A 26,739-nucleotide genomic window follows, 5' to 3' on the forward strand; every position below is an offset into this window, starting at 1 on the left:
AAAGGAAGAGAGGGGGACTTGGTTGTCACTAACCTCATCTATGGCTTTCTTATAGCTCTGAAGAATAACAAAGACACAGAGGAGCACAGACAGAAAGAAAAGAGCAGGTGAACAATAGAAAAATGGAGGAGGAGACGAGTAAAAGCTTCTGAGAAAGGAGATGGAAAATGACTGTGTCTGTTTCCTGCTGGACTCACTGCAGGTCTGCTGGGTCTGGCTGATTCCCGGCCTTCCTCCTGTTTGGGTTTGACCTCTTCGTTGGCTCCGGGAGGAGTTCCGACCTGCTTGGTCTGGCCTATAAAACCACAAAAAACCGAGCTGAAGCATCAGCTTACATTAAAGGGATTTGTTGCAAAGAATTTAGAAGTAAGCTATTGCTGAGGGAAGAAAAAAATAAACATCTTCTATGATTTTGCGAGAAACAGAAAATTTGTCTTTTTAGGGGTTTCTTTCAACAATAGCTTTCCTCTCGCCATTATTCCATAAAGACCAGGTTTGGGAAACGCACAATTAAAATATGTTCTGTCGACAATTACTCTTTGGTTACCAGGGGTTTCCTGCCTGCTTCTCTTTTTCAGAAATGTTCTCTTTGTACAGCCTGTTTACATCAAGAGGTCCACATCATTTTACAACCCAGCAGCCATTTTTGTCCTTGCTAAATCAAATGTGTTGAAAGCCATAAAAGATAAATGACTCTTTGGAAACAGAGCGCTCCTCAATTTTATAAATACTAACAGTAAAAAAAAAAAAAAAAATTAAAAATACAAATATTCAATTCTATTTTTAGGTGTCCAAAAATGATAAATCAATAATTCTACCAGACAGAACAAATTCAATTTCAAGAGCAGTATCTTTTGATCTAGAGACTCAATTAGTCTGAACAAACAAAACAAAATAATAAAAAAAAATCAGTGCACCACAAATGTTCACTGCACTTTCATTAGTTTAAACAACAAAATGAATGAAAATATATATTATTTGTTTCACTTTGATCAGCAGCAGAAGAAAAGAAACTTCCCCAAATCCTGGTACTTATTTGATTTTACAACAAATGAAAATGCTCTGCACAAAGGCTCTGTATCAGCTTAACTTTTCTGATTACAAGGACCTTATCATTGATTTCATTCTGGCAAATGTTTTTTCTATTATATTTTTTTTTTACCGAGCTGTCCCACAGTTCTTAAAGCTTGCACGTCGGAGCACGACTTATTTGTGCTCTGTCTTCTCACCACCTCCGTGGCAGACAGAGATCTGAGTATGTCGTGTTTGAACCATCCCTCTGGCCCTCTGTTAGACACTTTCCTGTATCTCCTGCACTCATTTCCTTCCCCACATGTCTCCATAGGCCGTGAGTAACAGGACACATCAGACAAGCTGATCGGAGCACAGCCGCGAACGACAATATTCTGCTGAAAGCCTCTGAGAGTAAGTGGATGTTTTTTTGGTGTTGTTGTTGTTTTCCGTTGGCGTTTTCACAAGAAAGCTTACTCTCACTCTAGATTTTCTGCAACCCTCGCCATGTAGCGTAGACGGGTGCTCGTATGTTTATTCCTTTTAAATACCTCTCCTCTCGGATGAACCTCCCTGAGATGAAGGAGAAGACGATGATGAAGAGTTAGAGGATGTTCTTTGCAGCATGGCATCGAGGGAAAGCTCAGAACGGCGCAGATCCGGATTACTAAAAACAGGACAGGAAGTTTGTTTCAAACTTAGCATCATCAGAGACAAAAGGTAAATAAAATTCAAAAAACAGTCAATGAGGTGTGGTGGCTCTCCTTCTTGGATTTCTATCTAATTAAAAGTAACATATTAGCTCTTTTCACAAAGGAAGCGTACACACGGTAAATATTTTTTAGGGGGTAGCCAAGCCAGTTTTCTATTTCGGCCTTTACCTGGCCCGTATGAATTGGGAACCAGAGCGAGGGCCCAGACCCACACCACCATTTGGGGAATTCTTTCTAACAAGGGCTGGAGAGATGGAGGTTGTCCTCTGGGGAACCTGGACAAGTAAAACCACATACACAAAAAACATCACGGAGTTGAACAATATTGCTTCTTCTGCTGCACAGAAGTTGCAGCACACATAATGTTTTCACACTTTTCCACATTATAAATAAATACAAACTCCAAGGGACTTTTATCAACACAATGTAAGATATTAGTTTTAAATTTGGTAGAAGAAAAAAGCATTACTAATGCAAATCAAAATGGTGTGCTGTGCCTTTGTAATAAACCTTTAAAAGTTAATACTTTACAGAACAAACTTTCACTTTACATCTGCATTTATTTAAGATGTCTGATGCTTGCCACTTCTCCCTCCTGAAGAAAAGCATCTCCACAGCAAGCTGCCATTTCACCACCTGCGTGTGTGCGTGCGTGTGTGTGTGAAGGCAGCTGGCTGTGCTTCATTTACTATAAAGAATAGGAGACTGAGTACAAATATCTGCACACTTTAAATCTTTAACCTAAAAAAAGGTTTCTACTTTGTATTGGTCTATGTTATTCAAGAGTTTTTTAATGTAGAGGCTAAATATAGGTATTCACCCAGGGTGGGACTAGAGAGGTGACAGATGGAAAAGGCTATATTCTGAATTTATCTATTTAAAAGATTTGTCATTTTTGCATTGAACAAGATTTAAAACTCTGACCTCATGCTGAATTAGGCAGTCTAGTGTAAACTAAGTCTTTGGGGATGATAATTCCTTCACAAACTGCCATTGATAATATATTTAATTAAAAAAATGTTTAAGTTTAAAACAAATGTGAGAAAGATGGTAGAATGTGAATCTGTTGTCAGGAATAGGATAGTCTGTCTTTTCATCACTACTGCTGTAGTCTTTGCTTTTAAGCACAAAGTTAAGGAAAACAAAAAAACGTGATCAAGTGTGAAATGTAAGTTAAACAAGAAAAAATCACAATTCAATTAAATCAGTACTTCATAAAATTATAACCAAGAATCAGTTATTTTCAAGCTTTATTAAATAAGGATGACCGACCCTGGGGGGGATGTCCTCTTCCCTCAACCAAGCAGTCCTGTCGCGATCTCGTTCCTCCCTGCTGCTGATGTGCTGCTGGGGTTCCGGGGCGTCAGAGCTGGGGTCTGAGTTCTGACGCGGCATCTCGGGTTTCGGCGATGCCACACCAGCCCCCTCGCTCTGAGCCGAGCCCGTCTGGTCTTGGAGAGACGGCGAGCCGGACATGGAACCGGAGTGGGCCTTCGAGGGAATGAGATGGGCCATCTGAGGTGAAGTCAATGAACAGCGTGACCAACAGAACCAGTAGAGATGGTTAACGAGGTGGATGGAAGGAAAGCATAGTAGCAGAATGTAAGTGCATGAAAATGGATTGAGATGGTATTGAATTGAGACATGGAAAAAAACAGAGATGGGGAGGAGAAAAGAAAACAGAAACTTTAGACAAATTACCAAAACATATGTTGAACAAAGCTTTTGAAGAAACACGGTAAACAGGGAGCAGCAAGGTGTGCAATTATTTGTATGGGAGCACATAAAACCTTTGTATGGCTCACACGCACCGTCACACACACCTGTGGTTCAATGGAGCGGTGGATGGGAGGGGTGTGAGTGGGCTGCATGCCTCCGCTGCTGAACGACTCGGAGCGGGGAGGGAGGGATGGGTCGGAGATGCGGTGGGACACTTTGTGCTGCAGCGCTGGCGAGCTCTGCCTGTTCATCTTAGATCGCTCCTCCACCTGAGACAGGCCACATACCACAGTCACTCGCAGCACAATCAATCACCATGCTTCACCCACCACTGTTTATCACCCCACCGTTCCCTCATGCACCCCCTCTGTAAGCCACGAGACACTCTTAAAATCCTTCAGTTTTCAAAGGGCCAGCAGCCAGAAGGCGGGAAACTCTTGGGTAAGAGCCTGGTATTTCTGGTCTTTAATTACCTATCTCACACTCTACGCCATCAAAAGACTTGTCGTTAGTCTCGATTTCCTTGTCGTGACCTGCCTTAATGTTATGACGTCGGAGCAGATTTCAATCTCAACCAGAGTTCCACAGAAGTCCTCGTTAAAAGTTATGCAACAGCTGAACTGGCAGCAGCATTGAGATCTCAATCTAAACCAACTGCCAAACCTCATTTTCTCCCAGTCAAATTCAATTGGATTAAATGAAACTTTTTTTCATATACTCTCCAACAGGTATGGGTCTGCTTTCCAGGATAAAAAGTTTGAAAAGTGTTCAAATTTTTTGTTACAGTCATGTTGTGAATGGTGCAAACAAAAAAAAAAAAAAACATCCATTATTTTAAAACTACAACTACCAAGTAACTTGCAAAACTTTTTAGGCCCTGCATAAGAGCCGAGGAGTAAAAGAGTCTTGTGGCTGACAGAATAGCTCAACTGTTATCCCTAATCTCCTTTAGCGAGCTTCATATTCGAAAGATTTCGAATTTGTGCAGGAGCAAGGGTCACTAATGCAAATCAATTTATCAGTACTCTAAGTATCTAAGAATGTTAAAAAAAAAAAAGAAATGACAGTATTTTTAGACACACTACATATCTGTGTGAAAAAGGCAGAAAGATCCTCTGAGCACTATAATCTGATTAGCAGATTATCTGCTGCGCTGCAAGAGAATCTCCAGGGAAAACTCCCAGCTGCCAAAATCACACCCGACAACTCTAAACAATCTACTCAACAGCAGGTTAAAGGCTGAACCGTGGCTCGGCAGGGCATAGTTTCAAAACCTTCAAGGTAAAAAGAGGTGGAGAGAAACTGATCCCGTTCTGAGGCTTTTTGAAACTTCACATGCCGTTTTATTCACAACTAATTACTAAAAACTGTACTTAAATTGTTGCCAGATGCTTTTTTGCTACCCCTAAAAAAGCAACAGAATTAGTTGAGAAGAAACAAATTCAGAAATAGTCCACTTGTGTGTGACATAATCTCAGAATAAATACAGCTGTTCTGTAGGTTTGTAAAATAAATCATGAATGCAAGTGCATACCACCGTTTTCAAATTTTTGTTTATAGAAATAAAATACAACCATATTGCATCTTCATCTTCACAGTTATGAGAGACTTTGTTTTTGTTCTGGGATTATAAAATCCCCCGAAAAAATACGTTGAGGTGTGTGATTTTGAAAGAATTACGCTAATAGGTTTTCAAGGTAACTATGCCAAGCCATGTCATGTCTCAAGCCAGATTAAGGAAGTTGGCTATAAGGAAGTAAACGCCCTTGGCCATCTCTCGAGGCGGAATAGATCCCAGAAATGCAGTTAGCTGTTCATGTAACAATGCCATTATTAAACTAATAAAAGAAACAATGTTCAACAATGGAAAAGGAACACTGGGAAGAAGTCACAAGATGTTCTTTGAAAATGACAAGCAGTAGAGGTTAGTGTGAGGTTGACTGTCCTACAAGAAACCAAAAAATTGCTGTTAGTAGAACAAGGAACAAGCTTTTGGGTAACTCTGCTTAAATCTTTACCCAAAAACTTCTTCGTTCTTCGAAAGAAAACAAATAAAGAAGAGTATTAATTCTTGACTGCTGAAACTGAATAAGAAACCACCAGGACAGAACAGGCTTGTGAAAGATCTGTTCAATTGTGTTCTACAGAGCAAGTCCACCACCAATTGGCCTGCACTAGTCACCAAAATGGAACCAGTTTTAGTGCTTTACTGACCTAAAAACCTACTGGAATGGGTGGGATTTCCTGATGACCTCGTGCCCAAATGTGTGTGTGAGCAGCTCACTGTGTTGAACTTTGGTGATGGGGATGAAGGTGAAAGGGGAATTGTAGGGTCGAGCGCAATAGCCATTTAGAGATCGGGTCAAGGTCAGCCTACATCTTAAATTCTGCATCTCCCCTCTAAAGCTCATGTCCAGTTTAGAGTACGTTTTTTAAATATAAAATATATACAGCATATTTACATTATTTTACACGTTGTCTGCACCTTTCTCTTGAATCTTTACCTTTGGGAAGAATGGTCAGCCATAGAGAATTTAGAGAGCGCATTTGGAAATTTGAATTTTAAGAAATGAAAGAGGTTAAATCGAGAAAATGTCCATGTGGTGTGAAATGAAAACAACAGTAAAGGGTCAAAGAATACATAAATTAATCACGTAAATAGAAATACAAACGTGAGTGAGTGAGTGAGTGAGTGAGTGAGTGAGTGAGTGAGTGAGTGAGTGAGTGAGTGAGTGAGTGAGTGAGTGAGTGAGTGAGTGAGTGAGTGAGTGAGTGAGTGAGTGAGTGAGTGAGTGAGTGAGTGAGTGAGTGAGTGAGTGAGTTATGTGATCGAGGTTTTCTTAAGTTGACTGGCCTAATGGGGGCTCCCAAAGATGAACTTTGGGGAACCGCTTTTAGGAGAGCGATTTCCACCTAGAATGTTTGTAATAACTTTAGCAAAGCCTGTCTCCTTAGGGGACGAGGAATTTATTTTGTGGTGCCCCATGCCTCCAGGAGATGGACTCCTGGAGCGTGATTTTGGGGAGAAAGGTGAGTGACAAGGGGAGTTTTGTTTCGATGTGCGAGGAGAGAGGCCCAGCCAAGAAAATGGCGACGTCGGGGAAGGGACTTTCAACTGTTCGGTGGAGCGACAACGAGGCATATTATTGTTTGACTTAAAAACCTGCCCAGGGACAATAAGGTGATTGCCTCTGGTGAAGTCAGGGGAATATGAGTTTCTTTGTCTACCGTAATATAAAAAGCCATGTGCAGGGAAAGAACGCGAAAGGAGATCTTCTTCTTCACTGTCCGGGGAAACCAAGAGTGCTCTCAAGTTCTCATGGCTGACAGCAATCTTCTCTTTTCTTGCTAAGGGGTTTGAATTTCTCAGGCGGAAAGGCTGCGAACTGCTTTTACAGTCTACTTCTATATCTAGTCTACGGCAAGGTGAGTGAGGTCTCCGAACGGGTCGGGGACTAACCGATAGGCACGTATTAGAAGAGGATCCAGACTGTGGAGTCTGAGTCTGTCCCATAGCCTGGGGATGAGACTGAAGAGCTCTAACATTTGAGTCTGCAGATCCAAGTGTCTCTTTGGGCAGTTGCCCGGCTCCCCCCATGTGATTTTCTAAAGGCCCCTTTTCAGCATTGGGTGCTACTGACACACATATTTTAGGGTGCTGTGGAGTTCGGGTCTGTCCTGAAGCCTGGGGGTGAGGTTGAGGTGCCTTTGAGTCTGCAGGACTAGCCCAATCTTTGGGTGCCTGCTTGAGTTTCCCTCTCGGATTCTCAAAGGCCCCTTTGCCAACATTGTTCTTAATTTGGTTCTTGATCTGGTTCTGATTTGTGACCCGTTTATCTTGGGGTATGTCATCTGCTGAAATGCATATCTCTGGGATCTTCTTATGGGCTCTTCTAACTGGTTTTTCAGAGCCCCAGGGTTCTCCAAAGGATTGACTTCTTTGTGCTTGTTGAGGGGCTTTATTTTCTCTAGAGGGCAGATTTTTAAGTGCTTGTGCAGATGGTTTACCAGGAGCATTTGGCTGCTTCTGGACCTAGGAGTCAAAGTCAAAGTCAAAGCACAGTAAGTAGGAGTACAACAAGCATTTTTATCACGGCAACACTTATTTTGTAACACGAAACGTATGATCAGACAAGTCTCCAGAATAAATCATCATCATACTTTATGTCAGAAACACATAAAGAAACACTTTCTAAATCCTGCGTTCCTGGTTTCCACTGACCTCCTTAGCCCAGGCTGGCTTGTCATTAGGATGACTGGCATCCTTGAAGTGGTAAAGTGGTTTCTTTTCTGCTTGCCTCCCCTCCTGCTGCTGCTGCTGCTGTTGTTGTAGAGACACCAGGTAGGCTCTCTCCTGCTGGAGCTTCATCTGAAGGAGTTCCGCCTGTCGCTGCTCTATGATCTGTTTACGTTTGTATTCCTAACAAGAAAAAGAAAAGGGGACGAATGAAAGACATGTCATGTTGCTGAAGGGCTAAAAGACAAAGTGGGTTGGTGACAGAGTTACAAATACAACAAAATGTCTGGAAATGAGGAATACGGAATGAAGCGGGTCAAAGTTTATTAGGGTACTTACAACGCCAGTATTTACGCTGGCTGTCAGAAGTTCACATATGCTAATATAAATCTCATTGTTTAGGCTTTTAACAATTCACTTGATCTGCATGTTAATTTAATGTTTGGGTCCCAAACTCGGCCTGGGGTCTTTCAGCATTGAGTATGCATAACCCACTCATGCGTGCGTTCTTTCTGGCTACTCCGGCTTCCTCCCGTAATCCAAAAACATGACTGTTAGGCTAATTGTTTATGTGAAGATGACTCCCTAAGTATGAATCTGCTTGCATGGTTGTTTGTCTCTCTCCAGGGTTAACCCTGCCTTTTGCCCAATAATCATTGAAGAAAGGAACCCGTCTATCTCTAAAAGTAAATATAACGCCATCAGCAATTGAGAGGACGCCAAGCATGACATAAACCACAGGTCCAAAATCAACACCTTCGAGCAACAGTGAAATTTGAAGCCGGAAACAAGAACAAGCCAAGTTTATTCCTAAACAAAAAAAAAAGAAAAGAAGTTAAATAGTGAAATGAGGCGCGCATTGCGCAGTTTGAACTTTTTGAATTTTGAACTTACATAGTTTTCTGAAAAGTGTTCTCATGGTTCAAATGTTCCATTAAAAGGCCAATGTCTGACATTCATGCCAATAATGAGCATATGCCAACTTCTGACCAACATTCTAATTTTATATCTGAAATTTCGTATGAGTCTGAGGTAATTAAAGACAATTTCTCAGTCTGAAACATAATTTTTGTTTTACAATTTAGAATGAATAAAAAAGGTCAGAAAAGCAAACAAGAAAGGGTTTCGGTTTTTGTAGTGGGACATAAAGTAGTCTGACGACTGATAGTGTAAACATAATAAAAGTTGAGATTTTAGCGATTGGGATCTTAGTTCTGGCTTGTGGAGTTCATGCCGTTAGGATCTCAGAAGCTCTTTTTCCTCAAAAATACAGAAATGTAATTCAATTGAAGGTAAAGATATTAAGTGCTGTACAAGAATATTCCATTCTGTGTACTTCCTCCGGGTAATCCTTTGAGATCCAACCAACACACATAAACGTGCAACAATTGATTTCAGTAACTCCAGAAGCAAGAATTCACACTTGATCACAGACATTTAAAGCTAACGAGCTCAGGGGCTCAGAGGGAGGTGTCCCTCACAGTCAGTTTGCTGCGTTCAGCTGTCCCCTGGGCGCATGCAGCAGGGATGGAGATCACACGCCAAGGATGAGGAGCAGTAATGGAGGGACTATAGTTTACCAGCAATAATGCCTGTTCTTGTAGGAGCTGCTGCTGGAGAATCTCTAACTGTCTCTGTTCCTCCTCCAGCTGTCTACGGATATACTCCTGAGCAGCATGTTGGCACAGGGAGAAAGACAGAAATTGAAAATCTAGGGGGAAAAAAAACTCTCACACAGACGGAGCAGGAAGGACCGAGACAGGGAGAGACAGAGAGAGAGAGAAAGAAAAGATCATCTCCTGAGGTGGCGTTCGGAGGAGAGATGAGATAAGAGTGGGTCCGGATGACGTAAAGACGACGATTTCTTCAAACACCTGCAATGACGATGCTAACAAAAAGCCGACAACAGATGGAGGAAGATACGGTTACAAAGCAGAAAGGATGTGCAAGAGAGCACCAAAGTAATAAAAACAAAATGGAAAGATACACATAAAATTATTTAAAAAGGAAGTTATAATTCACAGAAAGGCAGGAAAAAGAGTGACATATGGCTCTGGAACAGATTGAGAGCCTACTGCACTGAAACCCATTAAAACCCTCATGGTTATTCCAACAAATATTGATTTCTGAACTATTTCTGAGATAAAGCATTATCATTGTTGTTTCAAATGAATATGAACTTGTTTTCTTTGCATTATTTGAGGACCAAAAGCACTGCATCTTTTTAGTTATTTTAGCCATTTCTCATTATCTGCAAATAAATACTAAATGTTTTCTTGGAATTTCAGAGACTTGTTGTCAGTGGTTCATAGATAAAAGAACAATGTTCATTTTACTCAAACATAAACCTATAGAGAGTACAATCAGAGAAACGGATCATTTTAAGTGATCTCTTAACTTTTTTCCAGAGCTATACAGTACCTAGCAAAAAATAAAATACAATTCTAAACTTCTTACCTGATAACCACAAACTTTATTGCATTTTATTATGATTCCATATGACAGACCAACACAAAGTAATGCAGAATCGTAATTTTTTTACGTATAACCCATACATTAAACCAACCAATTATTTTTATAGATAAATGGTTGGTTTAGAAAGCTATAATAAGTCCCGTGCTACATGTCACAAATCATGTAGCAGAAGGTGTGTGAAAAAAACAAACCTTATGCATCACCCAATTCCCATTGTAAAGTACGGTGGTATCATGCTGTGGGACAGTATATTTTCTTATTTTTAATGCAGAAATATGAGTCACATGTGTTAAGGAGTTGGACGCAAGTAAATCCAAAGCAATCCAAGAAGATAAAGATACATGTAAATATATATCACTTCTCCACATAAGCACCACACTTCACAATTATACACTACTTTGTGTTGGTCTGTCGCAAAAGTTCCCATTAATACACTGGATTGCTGCTTAATATATGCATATATGCATTTCTGCTATTCCAAAATTTTGTCGGTCCTCCATAGCATGTCTGATATAAACATATAAACAGAAAAGGACTCTCTTGGTGTAGACGCATGGTATGTGTTGTTTCCAAAAACTCCAAAAAGACATCTTTACTGGACAGCAAACACAAGACCTTCAATTCCACAAAATTGAGCAAATTGGAAGTCAAAAAACAATCAAATATTAAAAATGTGAACCTGTTCTCTGGCCGCTTGCCTCCTCTCCTCCTCCCTTCGGACCTTCTCTTGTTCCTCAAACCTCCTCCTCAGCTCACGCTCTCTCTGCTGCTGCTGTTGACGCAGAACGGAGTCTCATGAAGGTTCACATAAAAAGCTTTGGGTTCTGTACAAAGTTTTTAAAAATGTTTCTAAACAGAAATCCCAGCCAAGAAAAACTATAAAACAACATCCCACCCTTCTGCTGTCAAGGTTACTATATAGCTTCTGTTGATGCATTTTACATTTGATCTAAAACTATGCAATACTCAATTTTCTAATGAATTTATTGCAAATAGTTCTAGTTTGCAGGGTTTATACCAAAAGCTTGAAACAGTAAAGGAGGCACGAATCAAGGAAGCAAGGAAAGAAAGAGAAAAAGATGGAAAGAAAAGACATAAGAAAAGAAGAAAGGATGCAAGAAAAGAACATAAATAGGACAGAGAATGGAGTATACCAAGAAGGAAGGATACAACATTTTGACAATGGGACAGAAACTCATTTTGTCTTTCCATTCTAATCCATAGCTGCACAAAATTGAAATCAAATCATAATCATTTTCCAGCAGCCAAAGGAACCCTGTGCCTTAAAAAAAGCTCCAACAATAGATTAAAGTTGGAAGTGGGATCTTTAGAGGCTCTCACACACTGGTGCCCTGGGAGGAATCCACAGAGAGCACAGAGATTAAAGGCTGAGGATTTAGCCTCCCAGAAGCCTGCTCTCTGGAACTAAAGGATAGACGCTGGGGGAAAAGCCTGCATGTGAATTTTTCTGCTTTTTTTCTTTCCTCAAGCGAATCGGCTAATTTACAATACTCAGGACAAGAACAAAGGAGTTTATTTCCAGCACACTTCAGCTTGAGGGATCAAAGGATTTTCCCCGTAGACAAACGTATTCGAGTCGCCCTCTCGTTCCAGTCCGTCTTACCTCTTCCAGCCGCCTCCTCTGCTCCTTCTGCTCCTCGATGCGCTTCTGCCGCTCAGCCAGCAGCAAGCGCTTGTGCTCGTCGTTCTGCTTCTGCTCCAGCTGCTGCCGCCGCTGCGCCTCCGAGCGCTCCTTGTTGGCCTGCTGGAGGCGCAAGAAGTCTCGCCTCAAGGTCGACTCCCCCGGTACGTTGATGATGGAGCTGGGAGAGGCGTCATCATTTTAGAGTCAGTGGAAAGAGATCCTGGATGTGCGGAGGGTGAGGCCGCACAGACGGTTTTTGTAAGTGTGTGGATTGGAGGAAAATGGCTGACCTTGGTTCGCCTTTATCCCTCTCTTCGTCTTCCTCTTCGCTGCCGCTGTACTCATACTCTGTCTCGTCTTATGAGAGAAAAGAAAAATGAATTTTTACTTTAAAAAAAAAACTTAAAAGTGTGGCAGGCATTTGTATCCACACCCCCACAAACTCTGATACCTCTAAATAAAGATCCACCAAGGGAAAATCTCTTCATAAGACAACTATTGTTATCCACTATGATGTTCTAAAGTTTAACAGAAAGTATTTGTTGAAAAAAAAAGCGAAATTTAAAATTTTGCTGCAAGCAAACAGTGAACGGAACGAAATACAGGCATGCTAGGGCAGAATTTCCCCGACAGGTTTCCATCAACACTCATTCATTCATTAAAATCACCCAAAGTAAACCAACTGAATTCAATCGAGAAACTGCAGCAAGACTTGAAAAGTGGAGTTCAATCTGCTCCGACTGAGCCTGAGATACTTTGCAAATAAGAACAGACAAATATTTCAGGGACATAAAGCTGTAATGAGAACCGTTCATAGATTTCATTCCATTACACAATGATGCTCTACTTTGTGCTGGTCTATCACATAGCACTCCAATAAAATAAGTTAACGTTTGTGGTTGCAATATTACCAAGACATGAAAATCTGAAGGGCTTTGAACGATAAGAAGGTGAGAAAATGTAATGACAGCAAGAGAGGAAACCCATTTTGTTTCGTGTCGTAGACGTTCCACTTGAATCGCCCCGGCTCATTACCGGCGTCAGCATTCCCACATTCTCCTTTGTTCGAGGCACTTTTCTTTTTTTTTTTTTTTTTTTTTTGTTCTGAAATCCTTTGAATAAGAGCATAAATTGACATTTTAACGGGCGTAGCGAGGTGGAGAACATTAGCTGGAGAGCTCTTTCAGTCCCAAAGGGGCTTCACGGCATAAATGGCCATTGAAAGTGCCGAGCTCTTCCTCACTACAGATCCACAACTACCTGTTCTCAGGGTGTGACAGCGTGTCAGATGGAGACATTTACAAACTAAAAACAAGCAGGTTGTTTTTATACAAAACCCTCAGGGCAACGTTGTTCCTCGGAGCAGTTAAGGTGGGGCTTTTCTCTACGATTAACTTATGTAAGATTAGCTTCACACACATATCTGTGACTTTTATTGCTTGCTGCCAACTGAATTGCAATGGGGTTGAGTGCGAGGCTATAACTGGCCTCCTTAAGTACAACTTGTGTTGTTTTTGAAGAATGCTTAAGCTTATTGTGCTCTTGGAATGTATTTCCCTCTGCCAAAGGTTCTGCATGCTGGCAGTCAACTTGTCAAAACAAAAATATCAGGTTTTGAACCTGATATTTATAAATACATCTTCTTGCACTGATCCACACAGATTTATGAATTGCATTTAAAACTGTAGTGACCTATTAAGATTATATCCGTACCATCAGTTAAAAAAAAAAACAAAACAAAAAAAAGCTAAGCAACATATTTTACTATGTTGAGCTGCTGAATGCGTTTCATTCAATGATTGGTTCATTAGTACAGTCGTGCCACTGATCTGTCTGGAGCTTGAATGTTTCTAAATTAATCCACAATGCATGCACCAGTAAAATGAGACAACATAACCACAGCTTAACTCGGGATTTGATTAATGACAAAACAAACAATTTTGGTTATTAAAAACAAAAAGAAAATGAGTGGAAAAAGTTGGAATTTCCTGTACATTTTCTGTAATTCACAAAATTATACAAAGACCTCCACAAATGTGGTTCTGGCAATAAGTTATTCATACCTCTGATGGATTTAGATTGAAAATGCATTTGTTAAGTTTGTTTCTGATTAAAAATTAGACAGATTTGCCTGCAAAAATAAAGAAAGCATATATTTTAAAAAATTACACTACATCACATGCAACTGCATTACAGCGATCAGACCGCCTGTTTAAATGCCGATCAGCTTTACTGCCTGTTTCCACTGGTATTTTCATTTATCTTTGTGGTTAGAAAATCTCCTCATCTTTAGATTGCTCTCGACTAGATCCAAGTTAGTACTCTGGCTGAGTTAATTCAAAATGTAAATATTACAACCGGTGAAAAGAAACATATTGGGAAATACCAATATTTACCAACAAAACTCTCTACGGTGAGGAGAGTTTAATCTCATAGATTAGAAGGATCCGAACCAACTAAACTCGCCAACAACTCTAACGGTTATGATAACACTGATGAAATATCCGGCCAGAATTTCGCCACTGATGGCGGTTTCTCAGAAAATTATTCAAATGAAAAAGAAGGACTCGAATGCATCATTCATGGCTCCATATTAATAAAACATTCATGCTCCTGATGTCTGCAATCAATTCCTAGCCAACACTATAATTCTCTTTTAAATGTCACCCACCTCCAGCCTTTTACAACATTTGAATAACAACTACTTCGCGACGCATCTAGACATTAAAGCGGGGAGTCGTTCCTCACCCCTCTCTCCTCTCTTTTTCTTCGTGCGGTCGATGTGGTCCTTCAGCTGGATGCGGAGGTGTCTCTCGTTGGGGAGCTCTGTGACGAAGGGATGCAAGAGGAGTTGTTCTGTGCTGGGCCTGTGGGTGTGGCTCTTCACCAGAGTGTTTTCAATGAATGATTGGAACTTCCTTGACCTAAAATTCAATACATCCAAGTCAGAAACTGAAATTCTAACAAATTTCTCTGTTTCTCTGTAACAAAAATACAGATATATATATATGCGCACTCACCATTTCTTTGACTTGAGTCTGGGAGCTGGGTTGCGTGGAATGAGGAAAAGTGCTCTCATTGGGTGCATATCACACAGCGCTAAGGAGGCAAATGATGGGGAAATTAAGCGTTACTTGTTCTTCATTTTTTATTATAGCAGATGTTACAATAATGCACATAAAACGCCAACAGCTATTGATACCAAGAGTTGATTCATTTTACCCAAACCCGCCCTTGTGTTCTTTCATAAATCAAATAGAGAATTCATACCAGATGTATGCAGCACTTGTGTTTTTAAATCTCCAAACATGTCTACACATTCGACCATTTTTAATTTGCTTGACTCATCAAATAAAAAATACAGGGAAGCGTTTGAGGCGTAGCAGTGTCTAAATCACCGACTTTGCAAGGTAAAATTACGATGGCTGCTGCTTGCTGTATTTTATGTCTGCCAAACTCCTAGGGAACATGGGGGTTGCATGCCAGTAAAAAAATATCTTTGCAATGATATTGACATTGAAGGAGAGACTGTTCCTGTTGCTCCCGCTCACATGATCTGCTCTCAGCTGTGAATATATATCTCTGCAAAGCTTTTGGTGCTGGAGCGGGAAAAACTCCATAGAGGGGAGCTGAAACACCAGTTATTAAAGGCTCTGCTGCTCAAAGGAATGCAGCACATTTATGGAGCAGGAGTTACATCTTCAGGTCGCGTCTCTGCACTGTTAACTAGGAGCCGCACTGCAACGTTATCAATGAATCACATTAGATCACATAGGAAACATGCTGTCGTTAGCCTTGCATTATTTTGTTCCATCATAACCAGAGAAACATTTACTTCAAAACAGCTTTTAATTCACTGAGTGTCTATTCTGGATTTCCCTTGAGTCTTAAATCATCAGAGACATCTGACAATGACCAAAAATAAACAAAATAGTATTAACTACTTTATGTTTAAGTTGACAGACTTGAAGTTATCTCAGAAAGTGTGTAGAAATAAGAAGTTTTTCAGTAAAGAAATAGGTTTGTACCACTGCTACGAACCTTAAAGGGATTAGTTTGTTCTGAAGAAACTGTTTTTGGCTGCTGTTGCAGTCTAGACAAAATGGATCCAATCTTAACTGGTTCAGATGTTTAATGGGAATAAAATATTCCCATTAAACAGGTGTTCCAAAGTGAAAACAAATGTGGCTGATTTTGACAACTGTGCACCTCTGAGAAATGAAAACATGAATTAAAAAAGGCAGAACAGACATCAGTCCAAATATCTGACATCTAATTCTTTATCCAAGCCTTTTTCCATTGATAGCATTACGCATTCGAGCAAACAATCTGCCTCCTGATTAAAATATTCTACTGAAGCCGTAAGAAAATAACAGCATCAGAGATGTAGGGTATTGATTAGGCACTTACGAGGCGCTCCTTCAGCCATCTCTATCGCTGTGATCCCCAGGGACCATAGATCACTCTGCAGTGAAGGAAGCATACATACTCAGGACGATCAAAAAATCTTTATATAGATATATGTGTGTGTGTGTGTGTGTGTGTGTGTGTGTGTGTGTGTGTGTGTGTGTGTGTGTGTGTGTGTGTGTGTGTGTGTGTGTGTGTGTGTGTGTGCGTGCGTGTGCGTGTGTGTGTGTGTGGGGGGGGTGTGCGTGTGCGTGTGTGTGTGTGTGTATAAGGCATCTTCAGGTGAAGGCAGATTTTACCTTGCAGTCATAGGTGGCTTCAGGGTTTTCATCACAGGCAATAACCTCTGGCGCCATCCAGTAGGGTGTCCCAATGAATGTGTTCCTCTTTCCCACCGTTCTGTCCATCTGGGCCGAAACGCCAAAATCCACTGCAAACACACACACACACGAAAAAAAAAAGCCTCAATACAAGACTCCAAATCTGTATGAATAATACAACCTCCAATAATGTCAATCAATCTAAAAATACATAGCAATAAAATCTGAGTAAAAAGACAGAAAGATTCCCATCTTCAGCATTTTGCATCTTGAACAGCGTGACAGCCACAAACAGATGACTAAGCTGAAAATGGAAAGAAAAGCCACAAAAGTCACGCAAGCATGAAATCTTATACTCCCTACTGCGTTGCCAAACACAAAGCTATTTCGTCAAGTCGGAGGGGACCGGCTCACCTAGCTTGACCTCGGCGTTCTCAGTCAGCAGCACGTTCTGTCCTTTGATGTCTCTGTGGATGACCTTGTGCTGATGTAGATGAGCCAGACCCTGCAGACACAGACAGATACGAGCTGTGAAGGAAACAGAGCCAAGTTTGTGTTTATTATTCAAGAAAGAGCACAGGGTTAAACATGGAGGTGTCCTTCAGCAACCCCAGCTGGGAGACCTGAAGCCTCTGACCTGCAGAGGCTCTTTTTTTGACATTTCAAGAGGAATCTTCACACTAAAAAACTGTGATTGATTGAGAAAACACAGCCATGCAAAGCATTTAGAAGACGACACAAATGTGTCATGAAGAAAGATAAAAGTACAGAGATGGACAAATTGATAAAGTATTACAAAAAGCTATTTAATATGCGACGGGATCATTTAGTTTCTTGAGAAACATTCATACACCTTGAACCTTTTCACTCTTTATTATATCACAACCTCTTCAATATATTCTTGGGGCTTCATGTGAGACCAAAACAAGGATGTTTATTTTTGTAAGGTGAAGGGAAAATTTCTGTCTATATGAACATTCTTTGCAAAATAGCTCAAGCACAGTAAGGTTCGATGACGACTTCCCAACTGAAACAAGGCCTGGACTCTGACTGGGCTATTCATCGTGTTTCTGGATTCAGTTTTAGGGGTGCAGTCCTGTTGGAAGGACCTACCTTGATGTCTTTTTCTGCCTCTGACAGGTCTTCTTCCTGGATTTCTCTGTAATTATAAATTAAAGTGTCCCCACAGCCTAAAGCGTCCACAACCAGCTTCCACAGAGGGGACTGTGGACTCAGGCTGATCTGCAGCACTAGTTTTCCGCCATCGACTGCCTGGGTCTGCAAACTAAGTTCTCGAGGTGTATTGTCCTGCAGGTTTTAGGTGCATTTCTGGTCCAGCTCAAATGATTTAATTACATCTTCAGTATGATATTAAGTTTTATAAAAGCCTCGATTGAAGTGTGTTGGACCAGGACATTGTCAATGTAGCCATTTGTTAGTGCACTGCTGACAAATAAAGAGATAGAGATGCCGCCTGAACTCATATCTTTGTAGTAAAGTCATCAATGATAAGAACTCCCAATTTGTGGTTTACAGAGAAATCCTAGAGCACAACTGAACTGTGATTAATACCTGTGAACAGCGGCTTTGCAACAATGCCGTGATTCTTTTCTCGTGTAGGGGACGGTGCTTTTTTACTCATAAAAAAAGTACAATGTGTGATTTGGAACTCACCCTGAGAATCTCTCTGCAGATATAAGCGTTCCAGTCCTCCTTTAGGGAGTTGCCCTTGGTGTTTTTGATCAAGTCTGTCACCGAGCCAGCTCCACAGAACTCCATGACAAGCTAAAATACACAAGACATTTATGGGTTTTTTTTTTTAATTGGTTGCTTTGCTGAAGAAGGCAGTCTTGGCTAAAATTGTTCCAGAGGAGCCTGAAATACCTGTAAAAGAATCTCATGTGGTAGTAAGACCAAGAAACAACAAGTCACAGGTATGCAATGCAAGAGATTGATTTCAAATGGAATTATTAATATATGCTTAATACACTGATTACCAATTTGCTCGAGCCACTCAAAAGGTACAAAGCTGCCGCCAAAATTTAACTGCTGCAAAAGCGTCGGCATATTTTCCAACAACTTACAGTAAAGATTTTCTAGTTGTTGTACTTTATTTTTAATCTGCTTGGCAAATTGAAACCTGAAGCTGTCAACTATGAAGCTTGAAAGCTAAAAAAAATATTTTTAGTTCACTGGCAAGAAAAAAATCAAAGACTCGACTGCCAGCATTGCGGTTGTCCTCGTCACAGATTGCATGTTCAAAGGCGCCTCAGTGGGTTTCCATCAATAGCCCAGATACATACATGATGTATAACTGCTGGTTCTACATTGGTCACAGCGAACAAGCCAACTTGGCTTTTTAGACTGGCACAGTTGCAGCTCTCTACCCCCTCAAAAAAACAACACAGCGTTATGTGATAATATGTGCATAGCTGACAGATAAATAGAATAACTAAGTTCGACGCAGCTTACTTAATGTTTGTGTGGTTGTAAAGCATTTCTGAACAACCGGTTTCTCCACACACAGGGAAAACATAAAGTGCAAGCATAAGCTGCCTCACTGGAACCATAAGCAAAATACATCAACAGAAAAGCAGGATAATGTCTTGACTCAGACAGTAACAGGATATTTCCACTATGCAAAAAGATCTTCCTTTCTTGGATCTTATTCACTTTATGTGCCAAGTTAAACAGTGTGAAGAACTGGCAAAAAAAAAAAAAAATGAGGTTTTTTAAAGGAGTTAGTTTCAAGAAAATTTTAAATAAAGAGATCCAGTTTTTGAAAATCACACTGATAGACATGTTACCATTACCAAGTAATAATATGAATTTTTTTTCTTAAGCTACGGTTTTCAAAAGTGTTAGAAAATGTTTGTCATCCAATGTAAAGTCACTGTAATGGGACGCCAGAGAGTGGTGGAGAGACTGTAACGTTCTCTGGCTGTACTGAGCACAGAGTAATTCATCTCTGCCATCTCCCTACCCGTTGGTGAACCCAGACGGTCAGCTGTCTGCCATAATCTATCACTTTTATTGAGTTAAGCTTTTTTCAAAAATACAATCGCCAAGCTGCAAGCATCAGACTGCAGGATATCCACCAAGGTACATAAACTAATATCATATAAGAAGATGTTGGCTGCGGTGTTAGAGCTAAGATGGTTTCTACTGTGCATATTAATGCATATTAAGTCATACTTGGTGTTTGAACTATTAAAATAGGTAGTTCTAAGCACTTTAAGAGAAAGTCTCAAGTATTTAATCATTACAATCAAGTATTCAATGGAGGTTGTGCTCCCTAAACCTTATGTATATGAGAGTTCACAGTAAGTAAAGTTGCTCAGGAGAAACATCCAACTCTATATAACATAAAAATAAAAATTGAAAAATGTAAAAAAAAATAAAATAAATAAAATGTACCATAAGTTGTTTTTTTTTTTTCAATTCAGTTATATCACTTATATTATGAATGAATATTAGAATATTATAAATTCTTGTCTACCACATTTAGGAAATAAACTTGCATAATGAATAAAAAAGGGAACAACCTTCACGAAGAGGGAATAAAAACGCAAGAGAGAAAGTCGCCAAACACGCTCCCCTTCCCTTTCTATTCTTTCATCTCTGTGCTGCATCCATGGAGACTGGTGAACCAAAGTTCGGTTTGTGAATCCTGGCTCCGCTTCAAGCTCCCCTCTTATCGGCCCTCTTGTTCAGAGCAAGAGAGGCAGTACGCGTGAAGCAGCCGACCCGCTCTTGCCCAGGATGCAGGCATTTACCAAGACACAGCGCAGCAACACACTCGCAAGTGTGAACAGAACAACACACACTTGTGACTGTCGTCATATACGGAGAGCAGGTTTGGCTCTTTTGAGCGAATCTATTTGTCCACATGTGAGCTTGTGCTGCCACTGCACTGCGAGAAATACAACATGACCAGACAGTATAGAGCTACTGAAGAGATTACGTTAGCATATGATCTGATGTAGATTCAGGTTCATTATGTATGGCACTAATACAGAAGCTGTGTGCAGGCATCCCAGTAGACGCAAACCTATAGCCAATGTGTTCTCATGTTTTAAATACTTAAAAGGTATAAGTGAAAGAAAAAATCTGCTTAATTTGATGATGGGGAGCAAACTTCTTACTGCTACTAGATACCCCAAACAATTTAAGATAAATACAACTGAAGCATTTTCTTTACCTAAAATGTAACTTTTTTGTTGATCTCAGTGTCTGATGTGAAACAGAAACCCATTTGTTTTAGCTGCTGGGCAAAAGGCCTAATTAGGACCAACATTGACCTTGCCACAACACAAGGTCAGCAAGACAGTCAGAGACATAAACTTGTAGAGTTTGCAGAAGTCTGATCATTTAAATTGAAACAATATGCTTTACTAAGACACGACTAATATTGAGCTTTTTGTTAACAAGCACTCCTTGTACATCTGACACAGCACAATTGATTATTGTGTGGAAAAGCCCCTCATGGTGTGGACCTCCGGGGGGAGCTAAAGAAAAGAAAATATTATAAAAGACCCAAGATATTGGATGATCTCTACCTAGAGCAAGAAAAATCTTTTTTCTTTTTTTCTGTATGCTCCAATTTCCTCAAATGTAATAAGAATACTTGAAGTGTTGCCCTATTCACACTTGTGGTTCTGTTAAAAGATGTTTTCTTGATGTGGGATTTCTCTTCCACCACTCAATAAAAAGACTGGATATTTTTCCATTTCTTTTCAGTCCAGGGGTGGGGAATTGTCTTTCTTCTAATCCTTTCAAGTCATCTTCAGCAGGGCTGCCAAGAAATGTGTTCAAAAATAGCTTAAAACTAAAAATGACATTCATTACATTAAAAAAAGGTGCCCTACCCAAAGCTGGTCGTCGATACCAGGAGGTTGTTTCTTGATGAATACTCCAAAGTAAGTGGCGATGTTCCTGTGATTGCTGTACTTCTTCAGCATGTTGATTTCAGACTTGATCTCTTCCTCCTCGTCCTGCAATAACAGAAATATAACATTCAAAACTTCAGACCTGTCACGTCCGACGCTGTATCGCATCTCGAGTTGTTGACGGAGTGAAACTAATCCGACTGATCTTTAATGATCATTCTGAATCTTATTAAATCTTTAAAATAAATACATGAATACAAACTAATGCTTCAGTGCACACAGCTGGCCTCTAAATTATCCACGCTAACAACATTACTCTTTTATTATTTCCACTTCCAGGGGGATCCTGTCACAGTGCCAGAAGCTGTTGTTTGAAACAAGATGTTAATTAGATAAAATGTCTATAGCCTCTTGTATGAAAAATTTTGTTGTAATTTCTCTTATTTATTTGTGCTAGTTTAATGCAAACAGTCTTTTCATTTCCTGTTCAAGCAGCCGACATCCTGCAGGTTTGCCAAAGCTTCTGCTGCGTTATGTCACAGTACTTAATTCCTGTTATTTTGTGTGTGTTTTTTCTCATTGTTTTGCCGCCAGCTGAGTGCTAACAGGGATGTGTGGGGTGTGAGGATTTCTAAAAATAGCCATGGTTCCCTCCTGCTTCACAGACATGCCTGGGTCCACACTCGCCTCCTAATCATTCCAACTGATATTGCCATGGCGATGGGCCTGTCCTCGTTTCCTCTCCTCCACATTGCGCACATGCACAAGCCGTGACTCATCGCTCTTAATTAGACAATATGGTTGACTTTAGTCTAAAAGCTCGAGATGGATTTTCTGCATATGAATATGTGGGAGTGTGTATTTGTGTGTCTTACCGTAGCGACGTCCATGACCTTGATGGCTGCCAACTGCCCTGTCCTGATATGGCGACCCTGGGAGCAGGAAGGAAAGATGCAGGAGAAGATAGAATGAAAAAGAGAACAGAGGGGGAGATAAGACAGAAAAAAGAAAAAAGACATGAGATGATTTGAATGTTTTCTGAGGACAAAAACAACATGCTTCACTTTAGGATGGGGTGACATGGCTACGACAAGCCAAATTACAGTGGAAAGTTACAGCAGACACTGGCTGCAGCGAGAACCTCGTTTTGTTTTAACCTGATTTCGTGTTTTCACAGTCTTTGAGAGAAATGTATTAATTGATCAAAAAACTTTTATTTAAAAAGAGAATAATAATTTGCTGATTTAATGCTAAATGAAAGCTTGGATTTTTACGTTTGTAATTTTGCTGCTCATCATGCAAACTGAGCACCACTGGGTGGTGATCAACACTGAACAACCGCTCTCACACAAAGACATGCAGACACACACACACACACAAGTATTAAAAAAAAAAAAACTGTTTGGATTTTGTGCAAATGAAAGAGCTGGGAAGATTGACCAGGGATTTCTCATTAGGATCAGCCTGCCCCAATTCCACAAGCACAAGGACTGGCTTTGTTCAAAAACTAACAAAAGAATTAGAGCCACTTACAAATCAGAAACTCAAACACTTACAGAGACACAGAAAGCAGAAAAAAAGATTTCCTATCTTTCCATCATTCTCACAGAAAGAACTCTTTACAACTCCCACACATGTAAGCGATGGGGGGAGAGGTAGGTGAGAGGAAGACTGATTAGGTCAAAGTAAGACCAAGGGAGCGGGAAATAGTGAATGTGTCAAACAGATATGAGACACGGATATTATCGGAGCAAGCTAAAAATTCATTTGTCTGAACCAGCCGACAGCCGTCCTCCCTCCGTGTCTCACCATCTCTCCTCCAGGAGCAGTAATGTCATCCAGGCTTATTAAATGACCGTTTTGGAAAGGAGGATCAGAAAGAAATTAGCACAGTCTGTTCATCGTTATCTTCACTGCTGTCTTTGCCCTCTTCCTCCTAATTTATTTGCAAATTTGAAAATGAGACAGGGGTGCACTAAAATAGCTTTTCCAAGCCAGTTAATTTAAGAGGATGATGTAGCTGCGTTGTGGTGCCCTGCAAAAATCTTGCCTCATTAAGAAATCTGAATATTTTATAAAGATTTTATGTGACACACAAGACTGTATATAATTGCAAAGCAAAGTAAAACTATTGCACAGTTTTCCTAGTGTTTAAAACACACACATGCAGCACATTCAGCCCCATTTACAATAATAATAGATGATAGCCACTTTGGGCATTTTACAGAGCACCGTTTAGTCCATAATCTGTTAAGAAAAAAGGCCTTTATGCAAGAGTAGCAAGAACAAAGTTGTTTCTGATGGAAAGCCTTGAAAGACTTCCTAATGCACACACACGTAGCTACAACTTACTATGATAGTATTATGTAACAATGATGTTAATCACTGGGGTTGTTGTGACCTGACATGTCTTCCTTGTTCCTGTTGTTGCATTTGTTGTTTTCTTGGCATGGCTGCCTCTGTGCAGCCATTATGCCTGCACCTGTTCAATCAATCTGTCATTATAATGTCAATGGCAGAGCCAATTAAATGTTTGGCAACCTGTCGGGAGCTTCATCGAACCTGTTCTCTGTGTATCCATCCCTATGTACCTGCCAGCTTGTTTTGGAGATGGAATCTGCCCTTCAGCAACTGCTTACACGCCAGAGATTTTATTGATAGACCTCAACCAGCTAAAACAGACTCGGCACATATTTTGGCAGGAGCAAACTCACCACTTTAATAAAGTTTGCTGTTTAAACTTGATGAAAGAGTTTATTAGATCCTCATGGGAAATGGCTTCTATGAGACCACTTAATGCAATAACATGGCATTACTAGCAACAATATTGCTTTTGCTGCTATCCACCCAAATGGATTCTAATATGAAGACACATATTTATTCATTTCCAGGTTTGGAAAGGGGGTTTTCTATTAACTTGTCCTTTGCTTCCATTCATGTAACATTTTGTTAACAGCAACATGTTGTGTTCAGGAGTCTGAGTGTAAATCAGGGGTGCAACTTTGTAACCAATTGTAGAAAGAAACACCATTAAGTAAACTACAACTTCCTCTGATGATAATCGCTTGGACAGGAGTATGAGGGTTATTCATATTGTTGAAAAAGTTCAACCCAACATCAGTACGTTGTCTTTCCAAACAGATTAATTTAAAAATGGCCCAAATTTGACAACTTTTTCAGAGTGGCGTTGAGGAAAAAATTACTTCTCAATAACAGGCCAGACAGAGTCACAGAGAAATATTGTCATGCCATCGACGCTCAGAAAGAATATTTGATACTGGCAACGGCTGCAGCAATGGAAAAAAAATTACAGACTGAGTCACACACACGCAAGAAAAATCACTCCTTAACACCCTAACCCTGACTTTTTGATACCAGAAAACTCAACATACCAACTATAAAACTGGAACAACATGGGAATAATAGAGTAGCAGTTAATTGATTAAGATGCTTTGGTAGATTTTCTTTGCACAACCTCACAAAAGTTGTTTCTTTTGGTATGACACCCCGACGGAGCAGAAATGACAGCAGAATAAGTGTTAACAGGAAGTGCATGCAAAGCAAAACTGAAAAATCCTACTACATAGTGATAATTTTTAAAACTAAACCTCAATTTGCAAATTTCCATTCCTTAAATGAGGATGTCTTCTATACCAAAGACTTTAGATGCTAAAATGTCTTTGTGAATATATTGCCATACATTTATTTATGCGATTCCATAAATAAGAAATGAAAATAGATGCAGCTCTAATAATGAATTATAAAACGGATTTTACACGTAACGCTGTCATCCTTTTTGCGTTTTCTCGTAGGGATGGCCCACTTGCTCTGATCTATGCCATTCAGACCAATCAGCATTAAATCTCACAGACCAGCCCATCCTTTCCTCCACTAGTTCGTTGACAGTGTTACTTCTTTGACCTAGATCCACATTTTCTCCCTATGCCTCTCTTCCTTGCTCTCCTTCCCTCTCTTGTCCCTCTGATTTGCACTCTCATTATCTAAACCCTCTTAGCTCCCAACAATCTCCTCTTTGGGCCTTTTCATTAGATCTCACAACGTCTCGCCTGTTTTGTTTTTTCCCCCCCTCTCTTCGATCCTCGTATTTTCCATCTTTTGTCACTTTCATGGCTCTCAGCATGGCCCAGTGGCCTGTGAAACGCAGGTCTTACAAGAACATGATTGAGCTGAAAGTTAATTCCAGAGGAACAGCATTCTACTTTGAGCTCAGCAGGCGAATCTGACACGAACTGAAGGCTCGTTGCGTCCCCTCCACTTTGCTTCCTCTAATGCATCTAAAGCACTCTGTAAACCACAATGCACTCATGTGGATCTTAGCATGTACACAGAGAAAACATGAGACCCCACGTAATATACCTTAAAGGTCATTATTCCGGTAATCATGCCCTTTAAAATGAAGACACATCAATCTTTAAATGTTCACATTGTCACTTTTCTCCTGTTCTTGATATTTTTGACCAAATGTGACAGCAGCTTAGCACTCAACCACAAGGAAATCTGAGACCAACCATGTTTAGGCTACCACACTACCTTTTGATGAATTACTTCAGATCAATTCGACTTAAACAAAATTTTTAAAAATGGAATAAACATCTGCTGTGATGGAGTTTTAAACATGTTGTTACTTTTGCTGTTTGAACCATCGGTTTCACCATTGGAGCCATCAAATAACCGACAAATAAAAATATGTGTTTGAAAATGTAGGCCAGTCGTTCACAAGGATTTTCTTGACCCCATATGGATTACAATAAATCCTCCCCAAAAAAGAAAAAAAAATCAACTGGGCACACACATCGTTCAACCAGACTTCAGGTTGCAACAAAACAAACTACAAACCATATTTACAGTGAAACACCTTTGTGTACTGTAATTGTTTTTTTGGTTTTTTTTTTCATCCATACCAGTTTTCGTGCCCCCCCTGCAATGACACTGCAACCCCTCCAGGGGGCTCACCCCACACTTTGGGAATAACTGATATTGCAGGTCGTAGCTTTACAAAAACCAAATAAGTCAACTCTGTGTGTGTGCACAGAAATACAGAAATGTATTAGTTCTCAAAACCCATAGACGAAAATAAATAGCACTTTTACTTCAGTAGTGCAACCTGGACTTAATGAGATTGTCATATTTGCTGTAATCGACATTACGACTGTGGATTATGCATCCTCTCATCTCTATGTCTTGAATTGTCTTTTACTGGAGGAGGTGCGAGAATATCACAAGTGCATATTCTTACAGTTATTACCATCTGCATGTGAATTTAATTAAATGTTTCTGCAAAGCAGAACTAAAAAAAACCCAC

General features: G+C 40.1%; 1 protein-coding gene across 16 annotated transcripts in view; it reads right to left on the minus strand.

Moving 5' to 3' along the window:
* Positions 1-26,739, minus strand: part of tnika (TRAF2 and NCK interacting kinase a) — a 61,903-nt gene that overhangs the window by 12,099 nt on the left and 23,065 nt on the right. The window contains exons 3-22 of one of the 16 annotated variants that reach the window (XM_055038901.1): positions 22,292-22,348; positions 21,396-21,521; positions 18,202-18,312; positions 16,942-17,032; positions 16,507-16,637; positions 16,211-16,265; positions 14,821-14,899; positions 14,549-14,724; positions 12,091-12,157; positions 11,780-11,978; positions 10,835-10,924; positions 9,261-9,347; positions 7,666-7,863; positions 6,904-7,476; positions 3,536-3,712; positions 2,997-3,239; positions 1,893-1,999; positions 1,563-1,678; positions 198-295; positions 34-57 (exon numbers count right to left, since the gene is read on the minus strand). In XM_055038901.1, coding sequence (XP_054894876.1) covers positions 34-57; positions 198-295; positions 1,563-1,678; positions 1,893-1,999; positions 2,997-3,239; positions 3,536-3,712; positions 6,904-7,476; positions 7,666-7,863; positions 9,261-9,347; positions 10,835-10,924; positions 11,780-11,978; positions 12,091-12,157; positions 14,549-14,724; positions 14,821-14,899; positions 16,211-16,265; positions 16,507-16,637; positions 16,942-17,032; positions 18,202-18,312; positions 21,396-21,521; positions 22,292-22,348 — 2,805 coding nt within the window. Of the gene's footprint in view, positions 1-33; positions 58-197; positions 296-1,562; positions 1,679-1,892; positions 2,000-2,996; positions 3,240-3,535; positions 3,713-6,903; positions 7,477-7,665; positions 7,864-9,260; positions 9,348-10,834; positions 10,928-11,779; positions 11,979-12,090; positions 12,158-14,548; positions 14,725-14,820; positions 14,900-16,210; positions 16,266-16,506; positions 16,638-16,941; positions 17,033-18,201; positions 18,313-21,395; positions 21,522-22,291; positions 22,349-26,739 lie in introns of all 16 variants that reach the window. The other 15 variants (XM_055038902.1, XM_055038899.1, XM_055038905.1 and 12 more) reach the window with 15 other exon arrangements.

Source organism: Poeciliopsis prolifica, unplaced genomic scaffold (assembly GCF_027474105.1).
Source record: "Poeciliopsis prolifica strain line A6 unplaced genomic scaffold, Auburn_PproV2 SCAFFOLD013, whole genome shotgun sequence".
Lineage (NCBI taxonomy): Eukaryota > Metazoa > Chordata > Actinopteri > Cyprinodontiformes > Poeciliidae > Poeciliopsis > Poeciliopsis prolifica.